The sequence below is a fragment of the Lingula anatina genome, chromosome 7, assembly GCF_051362555.1.
Source record: "Lingula anatina isolate TDL-2025a chromosome 7, LinAna3.0, whole genome shotgun sequence".
NCBI classification, from domain to species: domain Eukaryota; kingdom Metazoa; phylum Brachiopoda; class Lingulata; order Lingulida; family Lingulidae; genus Lingula; species Lingula anatina.
The window spans coordinates 24,016,956-24,036,078 of record NC_141773.1 but is presented as its reverse complement, the minus strand read 5'-3'; the positions used below and the strand labels follow the sequence as shown (position 1 = coordinate 24,036,078).

Here is a 19,123-nt window from a genome sequence, read left to right as displayed (position 1 = left end):
TAAACAGAAAATCCCCAATGTTGACATATACATGTGAAACAAGAAAAAGCGTAAGACCTACCGTACGACGTTCATAGGAAACTCTTTAAAATGCCTGTTGAAACTACTGGTAGGCCTATGCTTTTGCTTCTTCCACAATAACTTAAAACGACCACAAAAACTTGAAGTGACCCATACATTTTTACCTATCAAAATTTTGAATAAAAAGCTCATTTTTTTCATATTCCAACCCTTTGTTAATGAATTTGAAAATGCGTAATTCCTATAAATTCAGTCTTCAGATGTCATTATTGTGTTACGCACGGCGCAAGCTCGCGGAACTAAACGTCACTGTTTAACTGTGCGGAATCCACAAGCTGTGCTTTCCTGAGGCTATATAGTCTCAGCCTGCAGTGCATTTATCGTCTCCTTTGTTTTCCGTCCAAAGCAATTAAAATTAATTTCAATCACCATATCTTCGTCACTAAGGCGCGATGTACCGAAAGCTATTACTGTTTACTTGTCATTAAAATTGAACTTCTGATGATTCTCCAACAAGGCTCGCATTTTTAAGCTGTTCATGAAACCCCCTGGTCTCGTCTCCGCGTGGTAACAAGAGGACAGCAACGGAGTCACGCAATCTTAGCGCAACTACTGCAATGACGTACTCAGAGATTTTAATTGATATTCATGCCATTGTTAACGAGGTGATCATGAAGTTAAACTACTATTGTTCATGCAGAGCTGAAAGTTTAATGTGAAAGTAAACATTTGAGTTCTCACTTATTTCACGCCAGGTATCCGATTTCAATCAAACGTCCTATTTAGGGAATTAAAGGAAGTTTCCTCTGGTATGTTGGTCTGCTGACTCAGTTTTACGCATTCGGAAGAGCTGCCGGTATTACCAGGAAGCCTTCGTATCCCGTCTGACTGAGACTCCTGGATATTAAGGACGTAAATTGATAAACACTCTTTGTAAGATCCGCGGAGTAGGTCTGAACACGTTAAAGCTTGTTGGAGAAGAGAGATCGTGTACGTAGTTTGAGCTGTGAGAGATGTCTTGGTTCAGCTGCGGTATATGTTGGCTGCCGTTGGTAACCCTCATGGTAGGAGTCCTAGATGTCGATGGTCACGCCAGGTTACTGGAACCGCCGTCTAGATCCTCCATGTGGAGGTTTGGCTTCGCGACACCGAAAAACTACGATGACAACGCACTAAACTGCGGGGGTTTTAATGTAAGTACCGTTACTTGGAGGTATTCGTGCGAGAGAGAGAGAGAGAGAGAGAGAGCAGGAAATGTTTTGTAAAATGTGTTGTTCATGCACCATGCAGTCTATATTCATTGTTCATTTTTTTTTACAATTTTAATACTAACTTAAATAAGGCATTGTTAATTAAGGGCACCTTTAAGATTACATGAAAGGTAGAAAGCTGTAGGAACAAAACCCATTTCAGCCCAGCTGCATGGCTGACTCCAGTAAGCACCGTAACTGCAGTTTTATTGCTAGGGTTTGAGTCACCAGATGGGATAAACAACATTTGTTTCCTTCATAGTGGAAAAAATTCCAAATCTTACATTTAAAGGCTTCACGCGTCATTCCCTCCGTTTCACGCTTGTCATTACAGGAAATATTTTATAGCAAAGGATATATACTCTACACTTCTGTGCTGATAATATATACTGAACAACACTGAATTCAACAACTGAGATGATTTTAACACAGCCAAGGTTTCCTTCCCTATCAAATTTTAATGAAAAATGGCATGTATTCATTTCTTACAATTAAGGTTCAATGTCAGCGCCCCTACCAACCAAACTGTATTACTGTGTACGCATACCGCATTCCCCATGTAACGTTAATAGCACAAATTGCTGAGTAACACAAGCTCCACACATGTCAAACACAAGTCGGTTTGATTCACATCTGTTCAATGGAACTAATTAACTCGATCTGTGCGTCCCGTTAGCAATGCAACAGCTGATGGATGGTCACTCTCCACGACAAGTGAACAACGCAACAGAAGTGGTTTTATTGCCATATATGAATATATAAACTCTTTCTTGTATATGTCGAAGGCCCGGATCAAATCTATAGCAAGTCCCATGCATAAAAAGCCCAGACCCCATGTTTATTTCGCCCTGGCTGGGCCCGTTCTTTATGGTGTCATTGTTAACAGCATAATGGGCAAGTTAAGTGACCAAGTTAATTGACCAAGTTAATTGACCAAGCTGCCAGTTTGTTTGTATGGCATGTGCAGGGGATTTCTTAGATCAAGGCACAAATGAAGCCCACCTTTAATTTAACATTTCTTTAGTAAATGTTACTAAATCAATCTACATGTCTTTTCTTTAAACATTAAACTTCTTTAATAGTATCATCCTCTGATGTATTTTACAAATCAAAGGTAATGAAATACAAGTATATCTCATTTGCCACACCTGTAAGTATCATAATATGTACCTTGATCTAAGACCTCCCCTGCCCATGTCATACAAACAAACCGGCAGCTTGGCCAACTAACTTGGTCATTTAACTTGCCCATTATGCTGTTATCAATGCAAAGACACCATAAAGAATGGGCCCAGCCAGGGCGTAATAATCATAGGGTCTGGGCTTTTTATGCATAGGACTAGATTTGATTGCGGGCCTTTGACATATACATATTTATACCACAGCGCTTTCAAAGGTGTGGATTCGCGTTCTTCTTAGTCCAGATTTAACCAATTAACTGTATTTTGCATTACATTGCATCAAATTGACTCCACTGGTACAACTTTCGAACAATTGATACACTCTGATTATGTACGAACTTCCATTACGTACTTCTCAATGTATCTCGATTTTTGCAATTTAGCTTATGTTACCGTAATAAGGAACCGGCAAAATCTTAAACTGCGCCATATAAATTAAAGACTCAGTATAGTAAAGCTTAATTAGTATCACTATTTACTTTCACAAGTACTAGAGTTTATGTACCCTGTACTCATGTAAATTATACAAACAGCGGGCCAATATTCAAACGTCTCCACGGCAACGCTCTGACGATCACAAACACCTCTAGCTGAAGTGCAAACTAGTAGAATTTGTGTACGCTCTCTGAATATCATATAGTACATGAAAATACATGTACCACAAGATGTAGAATTTTGATTATTTACCACGAAATAATACATTTATATAAAATTTCTCAACATGTTTATATAATATGTCCATTTGAGCTTCACCTGACTAACGAATTTCACTTTAAAGAAGGTTCACACACTTCATCATGGTTTTTCTAACCACCAGGCAAATCAGCCAAAAAGCGGCAAGGTTGGGTTCTCACAGAATACACTCATTTTGCTCACATTTAATCACCTTTGTGACCTTAATTAAACTGTAAAATATTAAAGCTTTCCGTTGCGTTATTATTGTCAGAAAATTGGGATAAATCCCCTGAAATACAGTTTTGGGGCATAACATTTGGCAGAAGTTAAAAGTATTCTCAGGCAAGTATTTCAGCCCAATAAGGTCAAATTCTGTGAACCCCCACCTTGCCGCACTTGTCTGGTGCTTAAAAAAATTGGCACTTTTATTTAAAATGTAACACCCAGGCCTCGGTCTTGATCATGCGTGATGTCTTTGCTTTGTGTTTGAAAGAGTTGTATAAAATACAGGTCAAGTTTTTGATTTGGCCATTAATGGCACTGTATATGAAGACCTTTTTTGCGATCAATAAAGATAATTACCTATGTCTCTTCCTAGAACCAATGGGGATTGCATGGAGGGAAGTGTGGAGTATGTGGCGACCCCTACCAGGGACCTCGCCAAAACGAGGCTGGCGGGAAATACGCCAATGGAATCATAGTTAGGAACTATGCTCGTGGCCAGGTAAATATATACCAGAAAAAGTAAGAGTTTTCCTCGTCCTTATTTGGAGCGTTTACCAATAAACTATTGAATGAGAACTTACAGCTATCAAAATGCTGTAAGGCAGTTTTTTATGTTACTGCTCAATTAAATGTTGTAAGAAAAAGAATGACACATTCTTAATATTCCAGTTTAAGCATGGCATTGACATTTCAATTCTCAATATACTGTATGTAGCAGTATAGCTTGAACACTGAGTCATACGTATTATCTTTTTCATAAAGGAAATTGAGGTGAAGGTCGAAATAACCGCTAACCATAAAGGTTGGTTTGAGTTCCGACTGTGTCCTCACAACAGTCCTAGAACTCGTATCAGTCAGCAGTGTTTGAATCAACATCTCCTGCACATCACGGGTCACGGCACCAGGTTCACCATCCCCACAACGCTCGGAGTGGTGGCTCTCCGCGTGCAGTTACCACCGGAAGTGACGTGCAGGCAGTGTGTGTTGCAGTGGAAATGGCACAGTGGTGAGTGAGTTGATTAGAGAGTAGATGAGAAATATAAAACGTAGTGATCAGTACTATGCAACACTTAATTTTTTAAGACTAAAGGTAAAAAGCACTTCAAATTTTCATAAATAGCGAAAATAAGCATGTATCTTTGAGTACCAACGTAATTAAAGCCACCCCATGTGTAGAAATGTGCAAATGACCAAGCACATTCTTTGAGAATAGGCCCTATGTCATTCCTAATCCTTACAATTGCTCATCGATACCTAATCCCTTCTTTTTTCCCAGTAAATATAGGTTGTCATTAGTGGTCGGCGAGTGGTGTTGTTGTTTTCCGTATTAATATCAGCAATATGATTTTAATCATAGGAAATAACTGGGGCACCGACCGCCAAGCAGGACAGGGATGTCTTGGGTGTGGGCCCCAGGAGGAATTCTACGGCTGCGCAGACGTATCAATAGGCGGCGACACCGGCAATGGCGGGTTGGTACTGACAGAAACATCCGGTAGCAATGGTGTAAATTCTCTCAATGTGGGGACAAAGATAAAAGAAGGAAGAGATAGCACAGATACTAGAGTATCTCACGGTCACGCGGAAGCTGACGTGGAGGAGAAATTGCGCACTGAGTCCGACCCATCTAGAACGGTCGTTAGAGGGCGCTGTAAAGCTGCAGGTGTATATTGGAATGTAGATGGCGTTACGCGATGGTGCCAGTTGAACTGCGAGTTGGGGTTCTGTCCCCGCACGCACTGCGCATGCATATAGTTGATTAAATGCACCTCACATGATGTTGCTTCAGTGTCCAGAAGAAACCGAATTGAGATGGGTTTTGTCAAAGTGCAGTTCAAGTTTTATCATAGTTAATGTTTATACAAAAATGCAACCGTACAGTGTAAATGACTTCTCATTCACTTTTTTAAACGTATATATAACATGTATGCATGTCTGCTCTATACAAGTTAACATACCCTGTAGTAGCCATGTTTAATTTTGTGAATATACTAGTAATCATTTACTCCTGAATATGTGTGTGTGTGTGTGTGTGTGTGTGTGTGTGTGATGACGAAATACGCGTGCCACGTGTAACAACTTTTTAATATTGGGTTTAATTTATCAGTTTTCTATTGATAAAATTGTGGAAATTGAGATTTAACGGCCTGGGAGAAATTACTTTGTTTCACTGATAATAAAAACAGAACAGTTTATAGAAGTCCTTCACTGGAAGGTTTCAAACGTGGAAATGGCGCAGTTCATCAATTGTATATTGCAAACCCAATGTATTTCATAAGTGTATGGTACGAATTAGTCTAATTTTCCTGTGTGACCTTATGTGAACTTAACATTATGTTGGTGTCTGCTAATATTATCTATGATTTTTATAATCCTTCTCTGAAATGATAAACCCTTTTTGTCAAACCACTGTCACTACAAATAAAACTTAACTTTTTACACCGGAAAAAGAAACGGAATGTCGACCAGCATTTTTGCGGTACTGTCAGACATACTGGTATGCTGTAAAGATCAAACAGGCTTTTCTTTCAAATTTAAGGAAAAAGTAATTATTTGCTGATGCTTTTCAAACTCAGTTGGTTTTATCTTTGCATAAGCAAACACGAAATCAATACATTATTATTTACGGCAATATTTTTTGCCAATTTCGTTCACTTTTTTGTGTCAAATTCATCCAAACTGATCATGTCGTCTCCATTTTTATCTTTCTCTGTAAATTCAGCATGGATGTCCTCAGATCTTGTGTTTCTGTTCAGGTTGATTGCAGCACGAATGTATTCATCTCTGGACAGCTGCTCATTTCTGTAATAAAAAAGTTTGTTATCAAAATCCGTTGTACAGTTCTAGTGAATTATGAGGCATTGCGGCTTATATTTGACTCTTAATTCTATAACTATACACGCCTTAAATGTGTATTTGATCTTCTGTCGCACACCTTTGTCCGATTAATCCAATTTAACAAAATAAACAGAAAGAGGCCAGAACTTCTACGACCCAAAGTAAAAAAAAAAGCCCTGTGTGACCTTCTACAATGGTATGTGTAGAGACTCTTGATTGTATAGGACTACTGTTACACACCTTACACACCTGCTTTATTACAATTTTGCTACATTACTTACCTGTCTGTATAAGTGTTACTGAATACTACACTAGCGTCAATGCTGTAATCCACACCTATATCACTTACCTGTCTGTATCAGTGTTACTGAATACTACACTAGCGTCAATGCTGTAATCCACACCTGCATCACTTACCTGTCTGTATCAGTGTTACTGAATACTACACTAGCGTCAATGCTGCAATTCACACCTGCATCACTTACCTGTCTGTATCAGTGTTACTGAATACTACACTAGGGTCAATGCTGTAATCTACACCTACATCACTTACCTGTCTGTATCAGTGTTACTGAATACTACACTGGCGTCAATGCTATAATCCACACCTACATCACTTACCTGTCTGTATCTGTGTTACTGAATACTACACTGGCGTCATGCTGTAATCCACACCTACATCACTTACCTGCCTGTATCAGTGTTACTGAATACTACACTAGCGTCAATGCTGTAATCCACACTTACATCACTTACCTGCCTGTATCAGTGTTACTGAATACTACACTAGCGTCAATGCTGTAATCCACACCTATATCACTTACCTGCCTGTATCAGTGTTACTGAATACTACACTAGCGTCAATGCTGTAATCCACACCTATATCACTTACCTGCCTGTATCAGTGTTACTGAATACTACACTAGCGTCAATGCTGCAATTCACATCTACATCACTTACCTGTCTGTATCAGTGTTACCGAATACTACACTAGGGTCAATGCTGTAATCTACACCTACATCACTTACCTGTCTGTATCAGTGTTACTGAATACTACACTGGCGTCAATGCTATAATCCACACCTACATCACTTACCTGTCTGTATCTGTGTTACTGAATACTACACTGGCGTTAATGCTGTAATCCACACCTACATCACTTACCTGCCTGTATCAGTGTTACTGAATAGTACACTAGCGTCAATGCTGTAATCCACACCTACATCACTTACCTGTCTGTATCAGTGTTACTGAATACTACACTAGCGTCAATGCTGTAATCTACACCTACATCACTTACCTGTCTGTATCAGTGTTACTGAATACTACACTAGCGTCAATGCTGTAATCTACACCTACATCACTTACCTGTCTGTATCTGTGCTACTGAATACTATACTAGGGTCAATGCTGTAATCCACGTCTTCACCCGCAGACCTCTTGCGTGCACGTTCGCAATGACATTTGCGCCTACCATTGAAAAGAAATTTTTGTTACATATACACAGCATACACAGCATATAAACCACAACCTGTAGTTTCTTACACGACAGCTAGTGTAGTATTCTTTAATTGTTTGTTCGTAAATTGTTTTATTTATGCATCCCTCCAGTTGTTACAAAATCCCACAAATGATGTAGTGCTCTGAGCACATTACATACATGTAGTCATCACTGTCACACCCACGATATGGCATACTTGTTCAAATGAGACTGTTTATAGCACTTAAAGAAAGCATTAACAATTTGTTCAAATATCATTTCTCTTAAAAATGAAACGATAGCCTTTGGTATTTCTTTTGAGTACATTCTTTTCCTCAAAAATATGAAAGCTATGGTGCAAAATAAGCTTTAAGCTTTTTTTCAAGTCATCACTTTCAAAGAAGTTGTTCAATTAACACCATAATGGTTCATATACATTTTCAAAAATAAATTGTTTATAGTACCTACAAATTAAACGCATTATAAATTGAAAAAATACTTCTTTCTTACGACCAAACTCCGGTAACGGTCACTTTTGAGCAACCAGATCTGCATCCTCCTTCACAGTTGCACATCAGTCTGTCACAGCTTCCTACTCCACAATGATACCATGTCTGAAGTTAAAGGAGAAATTCTTAACCCAGCATTCTCTTATCCAAGGAAATAGATTGAAAATAAACTACTTGAAAATTCAAGAAATAATTCTCACTTCCAATTACCATAACAATTTATTCCTAGTGTTAATGGGCAATTTGTTTTCAATGTTATTTTATACGTTGACTTAAAATAAAGATCAATGTCCTTTACTTCCTGGTCTCTGATTTCCAAAGACAAAGTGTTGTTTCCCCGATTATGTTTTGAGGATTTTCTAGGTAGAAAAGGTGTTTTGTGTTTATGTTAACTCAAGTGTAACTGTGCTTCCCCTAACCATTAGCAGTCTTTTTATAAATACAACTTACAAAACTACAGTCCCCGCAATAATCAGACACAACCGGATAGCAGCACACAGCGTCCGCTCTTTCAATTACGATGGACAAACTCACAGTAACTAGGATTGTCACGAATCCAATATACATTTTCTAAAATAAAGGTATTTATATTGTAAAGTCATTTATATAAAAGTCACTTCCTAAAGTAAGAGTTTGAATGTATGCTAGCTTTGGGCTTTCCTTGACGCATTCCATGCCGGTAGCAGAAAACATAACAGCAAAGAACAGTGCATTACAGCATACCCTAACAGAAAACATCCCCGCATAATATACAAGAAAGCATGACAGCATACCATAACAAAAAACATTACTGTTAAACGTAACAAAATAAGACAACATGCTAGAAAGGAAAACATAACAACATGCTATAACAGGAAACGTCACTGCATAATATAACTGACAACACGACAACACACTATAAAATGACAACATGACAACTTACTATAACAGAAAGAAAAACTGTTAACTATAACAGAAAACATGGCAACACATTATGATGTAATGATAGAGCTAAGAGAATGAAATAAATAACGGTAGGTTTTACTCTAAGTTTAAATTATGTACCACATTAGAAAGACCTTAACACCTTACCTTGACAGTTGCATCTAATGCAATGATTCAGTTAGCAGTAAGTGGCCCCTTTATCGGGGTAACCAGCCAATCAGAACAAGCTATTCCAACTGTTGGAATGTGTGTTGCAAACAATATACAGAGGGTGACAAAAGTATTGCATCATCTGTGTGGATAGTCGCTATGTGACGGGGAGGGGGGATCCGTACGTAAAAAAAACATAGCATCAGCAGGGTGGACTGGCCTGCCCTTGCGATCACCAGACGCAAACATCATTGAAAACATCTTGAATGAGGCTAGAATCAAACGCTCTGACTCATAGTTTCTTTACAGATTGGGCCAACAATGCCCCCAAATTTTGAACAGCTATGAAGCTTTGCCCATAAAATTAATGTTTTGTACTTTTAAAGTTGAAGATCAATAGGTGTTTTATATTACCCATGCGACGAAGGAAACTACTGTAGGCCTACATGAGATGTGTGTTGCAGGGTCAAACCTGTCTGTTTTAAAAGTCAGTCAGCTATTAGAGGTTTGAACTAACTGTGGTAATACAGTAAATCCGAGGACGGGGCTTGGCATAGACATTATTTAATACACTAAAACGTCATCTGTGTATTCTGCATGTTCTTTAAGATGTAAAGAGTGACCAGGACCCTCACTGGAAGCAGTGAATGCAAAGGACAAGACTTTACACCATCCCTCGGGTACGTGTAGTTGATGAATTGAATACGTTTGCGCACCTTATATTTCCAAACTTAACTGACAATAAACTTTAAGCATATTTTAATAAAGGAAATATTTCAATTATTGTTTCAAACTTAACTGACAATAAACTTTAAGCATATTTTAATAAAGGAAATATTTCAATTATTGTTTAGAGATTCAGTGACGGTTATATGCATTTTTTTTCTTTTTAAGAAGCTTACTGAATGCAATGTTTTTTTATCAAAAGTCTGCAGCAACACACCGCCATCGCTTTTATGTCGGTGATAGATGCTGGGTGTCTACTATTACCATATAATAACACAAATGAATAGCTGCCCATAGATGAATACATTCGTGCTGCAATGAACCTGAACAGGAACACAAGAACTAAAGACATCCATGATGAATTTACGGAACAAAGACAAAAATATCGACGACATGATCAGTTTGGAAGAATTTGACGCAAATAAGTGAATGGAACTTGGAAGATTATTGTTGTAAATAATATTGTGTTGATTTCATGTATACCTATACGAATATAAAAACCATCTGAATTTGAAAACCGTCAGCTAACGTTTTTTCCCTTACCTTTGAATGAAAAACTTGTTTTATCTTTACAACATACCAGCATGTTTGTCAGTTCCGTAAAATGCTGGTCCACATTTAGTTTCTATTCCCAGTACAAAAACGTATTTACACATTAATTTTAATTTGTTGTGACATTGGTTTGATTAAAAAGGTTTATCATTTCAGAAAAGGATTATTTATATAAATGCCATAGATAAAATTAGCAGAAAACTACAACAACGTTAAGGTCACATAAGGTCACACTGTCAGGACAACAAGGCTAACCAGTACCAGACACATTAAAATGTACTCTAGGGGTCCATGATCCTCCCTACACATTTTCTTGTAAAATTTCGCTTGTCAGGAGAGGGAATATAACAACAACCTCACATCTTCAGTTCCAAATCTGAAGTGTCCTTTATCAATTGTGTTCTACTACTTTATGTGTCCTTTTTATGTTGATGATCAACAGGTGTTATAATAAATTAATCACGTGTTGAAGGAAAATACTGTACATGGGATGTGTGTTACAGGGCCAATAAAACCTGACTGTTTTAAAAGCCAGATAATAGAGTTCTGAACTAACTGTGGTATTGCAGTAAATCCCCAAGATGGTGCTCGACATAGGCATCATTTAACACGCATGAACGTCATCCGTGTATTCGGAGTGACCAGGGGCCGATTTCACAAAGCAGTAGTTAGTTCTCTCGCTCGTTATTGTCTCGTTGTTGCCTTGGATATTTAACGACTGGTCAGACCAGTCGCTAACTCTAGAGTTTCATCGTACGCATGCGTAATGAGTGAAATAAAAAGGTTGCTTAGTTACCGTTGTCTGTCGTCTGTCTTTGTATCCAATATGGCGGCTACCTTTCTTGCTAACCGTACCGCCAGACGGCAACGTAGACTACGACGTTTTCATGAAAGGCAGAATCTATTAGAATATACGCACGATGATGCAATTTACGAGAGGTTGCGCCTAGCTGTGACAAAAAGAGCGGCAAAAAGGTGGTGGAGATCCTTTACGACGACCTCAAAGCAGACGTTCTTATGCATTTCCAGCCACCAAAAATTGGAGAGTTAGTGCTTTCGTGACACTTTTACGCAAGAGTTCCACTTCCGGCAGACGGTTTCGAGACTACGGTGAGTAACGAGAGAACTAGCGACCGAACTTTACGACTGAACTTAGCGATAAGTTAACTACTGCTTCGTGAAACACCCCTCGAAAATCGCTAAGTTTGCTCGTTAGCGAGGTAGTTCAGTAGTTAGTTGTTCTAACTAACTACTGCTTTGTGAAACCGGCCCCAGAACCTCACTGGGAGCAGTGAATTATATGCAGATGACAAGACTATACGCCAATCCTTCAGGTACGTGTAGTTGATGAATTGAATCTGATTGGCCTCCATGTAAATCCAAACTTTACTGACATTTAACTTTAAACATATTTTAATGTAGAAATTATATAATTTATACTTATAATTTATAATTATATAATTTAATGTAGATTTGAATTTATTCTGTAGTAATTCACAGACATTCATATGCACTTTTATTCTTTTTTAGGAGCTTACTGAATGCAATGCTTTTTATCAAAAGTCAGCAACACCGCCATCGCTTTTATGTCAATGTTAGAAGCTGGGTGTCTACTGTTACCAGCATTTAAATCTTCAGTCAGATGTATGATGTAAACATCATTCAGTCTTGCTTTCATATTATAAAACATTATCATACATTTTTTTCTTTTTGTAAATTGGAATGTATAACTGAGTTATTATTGATTTAAGCCTAACGAATTGCATAAATGACCTAACAGATTTTTTTATAAATATGTCAATCCTTAAGCCCTCGTCACACTTATTCGGAATCAGCAGTAATCAAACAGAATGAGCTAAAATGAAGAATTTTCAAAATTCACGCCACGTTTTGGAGGAAATTTCAAATTGATCAAAATTCTTGTAAGAATACCATTGGCATTCTAATCGTATTATAAACTGCACTGTGGTTACGCAATGGTGCCAGTTGAACTGCGAATTGGGGTTCTGTCCTCGCACACACTGCGCGTGCTCATAGTTGATTAAATACTCCCCACAAAATGTTACTTCAGTGACCAGAAGAAACCGAGTTGAGATACATGTATGTTTCATCAACTTGCAGTTCAAGTTTGATCATAATAAATGTTAATACTGTTAATCGATTGCCAATTTAAAAAACCTCTCATTCACGTTTTTTAAACGACGTATAAATTATACGTATGCATGGCTGGTCCTTATCATTGAACATAGTGGCCATGTTTAATTTTGTAGAGCCATTTACTACATGATATATTGATATTGTTCCAAAAATCTATTTTGTACAAATCAAACGAGAAAGTCTGCAGCCGTATGTTTTGCTAATACAGGGGTACATGACTGACCAATTTATGTTACGACGGAATATGCATGGTGCATGTATCGACTTTTGTCATACTAGTTTTCATTCGTTATTGGTAAAATTTTAGGAAATTGACATTTTACCGCCTGGGAGAAATTACCTTCCTTTTCTTTTAATAAAAAATAACAAGTTATACAAGTCCTTAACAAGAAGGTTTGAAACGTGGAAATGGATATTCGTGACTTGTATGTTGCTATCACAAAGTATTTCATACGTGTTTGGTACGGATTAGTCTACTTTTCCTGATTGTGTTACCTTATTTGACCTTAACATTATGTTGGTGTCTGCTAATATTACCTATGTTTTTTTACATAATCCTTTTCTGAAATGATAAACCCTTTTTATCAAATCTCTGTGACAAGAAATAAAAATTAAAATTATGTTTTTATTCTGGAAATAGAAATTTAATATCAACCGGCATTATACGGCACTGTCAGACATACTAGTATGTTGTAAAGATCAAACAAGTTTTCTTTCAAAGTTAAGAAATAACCATATACTGATGATGTTCAAAGTCAGATGGTTTTTTATCTTTGTATTGGCATACATGAATCCAACATATTATTATTTACGGCAATAAAATTTGCCAGTTTCATTCACTTTTGTGCGTCCAATTCATCCAAACTAATCATGTCGTCGCCATTTTTGTCTTTCTCCGTAAATTCAGCATGAATGTCCTCAGACCTTGTGTTTCTGTTCAAGTTCATTGCAGCACGAATGTATTCATCTCTGGACAGCCGCTCATTTCTGTAATAAAATGGTTTGTGATCAAAATCTGCTGTTCAGTTCTACTATGTCATGCACTCAGGTATTTTCAGCTTTTGCCTCTACACATTTATTCCACGATTAATCCAATTCGACAAAAAAAAAATGCTAGAACTGTTTCGACAAGAAAAATTGCTAGAACTGTTTCGACCCAAAGTTACATACTTTCAAAATGAGCTCAGTACGACGCTTTGCAATGATATGTGTGGCGACCCTTGGTTTTATATAGGACTACTGTTATACATCTTACACATGTTTTCATAGATACTTCACTAGGGTCAATACTGTAACCCACACCTACGTCACTTACCTGTCTGTATCAGTGCTACTGAATACTACACTAGCGTCAATGCTGTAATCTACATCTACATCACTTACCTGTCTGTATCAGTGTTTCTGAATATTACACTAGCGTTAATGCTGTAACCTACAGCTACCCCCGTGGACCTCTTGCCTGCACGTTCGCATAGGCATTTGTTTCTACCATTGAAAAAAATCTTTGTTACATATACACAGCATACACAGCATATAAATCATGATCTTCTAAAAGTGGTTACAGAATTACACCTTCTTCAATTGTTCTATGCATCCCTCCAGTTCTTAATTGACGCAAGACTGTGCGCACGTAGTTATTAAACTCACACCTATTTATGGATGTACGCAACCATACTTATTCAAATAAAGTTTTTTAGCACGAAATGAAGGCAGAAAATATTCGTTCAGATATTATTTTTCGTAAAAATGAAAAGATGGCCTTTCTTACGTCCAAGCCTCAACTGTCACTTTTGAGCAACCAGATCTGCATCCTCCTTCACAGTTGCACTGCAGTCTGTCACAGCTTCCTACTCCACAGGCATGATATGTCTGAAGCCAAAGGAAAATTATTAACGCAGCATTCTCTTATCCAAGGATATAGATTGAAAATTCAATGTAAAGAAATGTTCCTCCCATCGGATTACTATAACAGTCTGTTCCCAGTGTTTATTTGCATATGATATGGTTTAGATAAAGAGCCCTTTACCTTGCGGTTCCGAATGTCCAAAGACAAAGTGTTATTTTCCCGGGTATCTTTCAAGTATTTTCTAGGCAGCAAAAGTGTATTTTGTGTTAATGTTAACTCCAGCGTAAGCGTACATCCCATAACTATTGGGAAAGTCTCTTAAAAGAAATACAACTTACATAACTACAGTCCCCGCAATAACCATACACAACCGGAGGGCAGCAGACAGCGTCCGCTTTTCTAATAACGACGGACAAACACCCTAGGATTGTCACAAATCCAATGGACATTTTCTATAATAAACGCATTTACATTAATAAAGTCATTTATATAAAAGTCACTTTCTAAAGTAAGAGTTTAAATGTGAACTAGTCTTGGGATTTACTCGACGTATACCGTACCGGTAGCAGAAATCATGACAGCATATAATAATAGAGTACCCTAACAGAAAACATCCCCGCATAATATACAAGAAAGCATGAAAGCATACCATAACAAAAAACATTACTGTTAAACGTAACAAAATAAGACAACATGCTAGAAAGGAAAATATAACAACATGCTATAACAGGAAACATCACTACATAATATAACTGACAACACGACAACACACTATAAAAGGACAACATGACAACTTACTGTAACAGAAAGCAAAACTACAATCTATAACAGAAAACATGACAATACACTCCTATGTAATGATAGCGCTTAGAGAATTAAATAAATATCGGTAGGTTTTACGCTAAGTTTAAATAATGTACCACATTAGAAAGACCTTAACACCTTACCTTGACAGTTGCATCTGATGCAATGGTTCAGTCAGCAGTAAGTGACAGGTTTATTGGGGTAACCAGCCAATCAGATCAGGTTTGTAGGAATGTGTGTTGTTTATAATATACAGAGGGTGACAAAACTATTGCACTATCGGTGTGAATAGGGTGCTATGTGACGGGGGAACCAGTTGGTAAAAAAGTGATTTGCAGTTTATTGTTCATTTAAACAATGACTTAGACCCCATTCCCACAGATTTTAGATCGATCTATCCCTGTGGGGAGTCTCACCAGATTACTGTCAGCTTAGCCGGCTTAAATGTCTGCCCTGCCTAGTAAAAGCTGTAAGGGGTAATTAATTACCATGCGCACTCGGCTGACAGCAATTTAGCGTGAACCCCCAGGGAGTTAGGTCGATCTGGATGGATCGATCTTAATCTATGGGAATGCTGTCTAATATTCATCCATGTGCACTACAGCTTATAGGGTTTCACTGAAGGTGTAACGCCCTTCTGACTGTCAATTATCTACTATAGTGAATATTCAGTAATTCACAAATAAAAGAAGAAAAAAAATGTACAGTATATTCGAGAGAGGAGGGTATAGATGTCCTCCAGAGAGTCACGAGATATGATGCATCTGGTCAGACTGTATATAGGGTTTGAAGAGGGATGGAGGACACTGTTGAAACCATAAGCAAAAACAGTGACTGTCCGATAACGACTAGTGTCAGAGACAACAGGCGTCTTTCTATGTTGTCAAGTCACAGGAGATTTGAACCGTCCAGCGATTAGCTTTGCAGAAATTGTGGATTGAGGTTAGCAAAAGAACTGTTCAAGAACGCTCCATGCCACAGGAATTCAAACCAGGGTTGACAAGAGGAAACTACTCATCATCATGTAACAGATGAAGAAGAGGGGTATGGTCTGCAAGAAACGTATCATGGACCGCAGGTCAGAACTGGCGCCATTTTGTATTTTCTGAAAAGTCCATACTCAATTTTGACGACTGGATTTGGAAGTGAGACTTTTCTATATGTGCCAGAGAACATGCATTCTCTCGCTTGGCAACCCACTTCAATTATGGTTTTTTAGCTGCATTAGTTTCTAAGAAATTTGTGAACTAAGGTTGATGTATGGAAACCTGAACCACGTGCGCACCATTAAAATTCTGGACCATCTCCTTTATCATTTGTAAAAAACATATTTGGTGACTGGAGTCATCCGTTCATTTCCCAAGATAATAACGCTGCACTCTAGAGGACCAGAGCTGTCCAAAAGTGGCATTTACCATCAATGCATTAACAGGTTGATATAACTGCCAATAATTAAAATGCTAATTGAAAACCTAACAAATCCAGCTTTTGTTTACCTTAAAACAAAATGGTGCAATATTTTTGTCAGCCCTTTGTACATGACGATAGCGGGAAACATAACAACGCCCTTAGATGTAATGAAATAGATTAAATAGTGTTCTACTACTTAATGTTTTCTACTTTTAAAGTTGAAGATCAATATGTGTTTTAATGAATTGCCCATGAGATGATGGAAACTACTGTACATGTAATACGAGTTGCAGGGTCAAACCTGTCTGTTTTGAAAGTCAGATAACACAGTTTTGAACTAACTGTGGTATTGCAGTAATTACCAAGGCGGGGTTTGACAAATGCATCAATAAAAAGAATTGGGCGTCATCAGTGTAATCTGCATGTACTTAAAACGTAAAGAGTACAGAAGAGATCCTCACTGGGAGCTATGTATAGAGTGTAAAGCACAAGATTTTACGCCAATCCTTGAGCTACATGTAGTTGAATATGTAATATGATTGTGCTCCTTATATTTACTGACATTGAACTTTGATTTTAATAAAGGAAATATTTCAATATAATCTACAGTAATTCACAGACATTCTCATGCATTTTTTTCTATTTACGTAGCTTGTTGGATGCAATGCTTTTTATCAAAAGTCAGCAACACCACACCGCTTTTTATGTCAATGTTAGAAGCTGGGTGTCTACTGTTACCATCATTAAAATCTTTAGTCAGTTCGTCTATATACAGGTCTCAGTGGCAGAAGATAATTATCCATATAATAGGTCATTTGGATTCCGTTCATCATTTAAAGGGATGATAACTCTTCGTTTCGGCCAAAAAATGAATTTTCCTGGAGTAAACAACAATTTTCCCATTCTTACCAATGGCTAATGATTCCATTTTTACATTTAAAGTTAGTCCCTGTTTTTTTTTTTCTAAAAAGTTTGGTTTTTTGTTAAAATCTCTTAAGAGTATAACCATCAATGGAGGTCACATGGTCTAAAGACAAGCTCAGATATCAGAATAATAGCTACATTTGTATAACGGCCGTTTTTGTAGTAAAACAGAATATATTATATTTCTATGAGTTATTCACAATGTTTTTATTGTGAAATATAGATCTCACACGAAGAGTTATTATCCCTTTAAGGGAGCCGTCGTTGGGAGAGTAGATCAAATATACTGGAATGTCCGTATATTGTATAGACAAAAAATAGCTTAAAGAGCTTCAACACAAGTTTTATTTGCCGACGAAACTATAAGAATATGGTTTTTACTTAAACAAAAATGTGTAATTTTTAAATGAAGTTTTGGGCACAGCAGTCTGCAGTTCGTTGAGACATATTAATACCATTTCTTGCATAGACGCAACTAATGTATCTCTGAAAGAAACAGATTGAAACAATTTTTAATTATTCTTTGCCTGTCAGATATTCATGTCGCAAGTTTGTAGTCGTCAGTGTGTTTGATGTCGTCTTTTTCTTTTCTTTTCTTTTTTTCTTATTATTATTTATTATTATTATTTTTTTTTTAATGGTCAATGGTTATGAGGATCTAGTTGCAACTGCTGTTGTGGATATCTTTGTTGTGGTCTTCAAAGTCTTCTACTTAAGATAACATTTCTGTACGTATTTACTGGAAATTGTGTCTATTATTAATACCAGTATCATTGCTGGTGCTTAATTTTGTCGGTTTAGGAGCAGTTGTGGTCGAGGGTTTTGATTTCTTGTTTTGCTTTTCTATGAATTTTGTCTTTGTTATTTTAATGTCAATTATTTTCAGTTTGTTTGACAAACAATTTGTTTTTATTTATAATATTGATGTTGTTGGCGTTGGTTGCAATGTGATTCAGAAAAATACGGATCCGCAGCACATCTAATGCATCGTTGATATTCACCATATGTTGTGCCATAAATAAAGTTATTAAGTTATGATAATCAATGCCAAGGGACAGTATGATCGATATTGTCACACAAACATATTTTCTGTATAGTCAAACTATCAGGTCTGCAGCTGTGCGTGTAGCTTATACAGGGGTACATTAAGCCTCGGTCACAGCCGGACGCAAGAATTTCGGGATCGTACCTGTACGTCCCCTGCGATTTTTGGGTGTTGCGGAGGCCGTGGAGGTCGTAGAGGTAGAGTCGCAAGGGCCACATGAGATGTCCTTTCAAGCAGGGACGCTAATTGCAAGGAGCGATGGCTGTAGAAATTGTACTCATTTCTTGAGTTTGTCTTGCTTCCTGTGTACGTGGAACACACTCACCACTTACGTAGGGAATGCAACGCACGGCGAAACTAGTGCCCTTTTGCGTCAGTTTTGCTTCACACTTGCCTCACACGTTTG

At 37.5% G+C, this 19,123-nt stretch overlaps 3 protein-coding genes across 3 annotated transcripts; 1 reads left to right on the top strand and 2 right to left on the bottom strand.

The window, feature by feature from the left end:
• The first annotated feature begins 954 nt into the window (after positions 1-954).
• LOC106162291 (uncharacterized) lies at positions 955-6,181 on the top strand. The gene is made up of 4 exons (XM_087016766.1): positions 955-1,214; positions 3,726-3,851; positions 4,115-4,358; positions 4,710-6,181. The coding sequence occupies exons 1-4, from the start codon at positions 1,035-1,037 to the stop codon at positions 5,105-5,107; spliced, it is 948 nt and encodes a 315-aa protein (XP_086872892.1). The 5' UTR covers positions 955-1,034; the 3' UTR covers positions 5,108-6,181.
• On the bottom strand, positions 5,913-8,746 carry LOC147760937 (uncharacterized). Its single transcript, XM_087016775.1, has 4 exons — positions 8,630-8,746; positions 8,181-8,284; positions 7,559-7,660; positions 5,913-6,154 (listed from the first exon to the last, which is right to left on the bottom strand). Exons 1-4 carry the CDS (start codon positions 8,744-8,746, stop codon positions 6,004-6,006), a joined length of 474 nt encoding a protein of 157 aa, XP_086872901.1. The 3' UTR covers positions 5,913-6,003.
• Positions 8,747-13,197: 4,451 nt separating this feature from the next.
• On the bottom strand, positions 13,198-14,983 carry LOC147760936 (uncharacterized). Its single transcript, XM_087018127.1, has 4 exons — positions 14,873-14,983; positions 14,457-14,557; positions 14,072-14,173; positions 13,198-13,675 (listed from the first exon to the last, which is right to left on the bottom strand). The coding sequence occupies exons 1-4, from the start codon at positions 14,981-14,983 to the stop codon at positions 13,525-13,527; spliced, it is 465 nt and encodes a 154-aa protein (XP_086874253.1). The 3' UTR covers positions 13,198-13,524.
• Between the last annotated feature and the right edge of the window lie 4,140 nt (positions 14,984-19,123).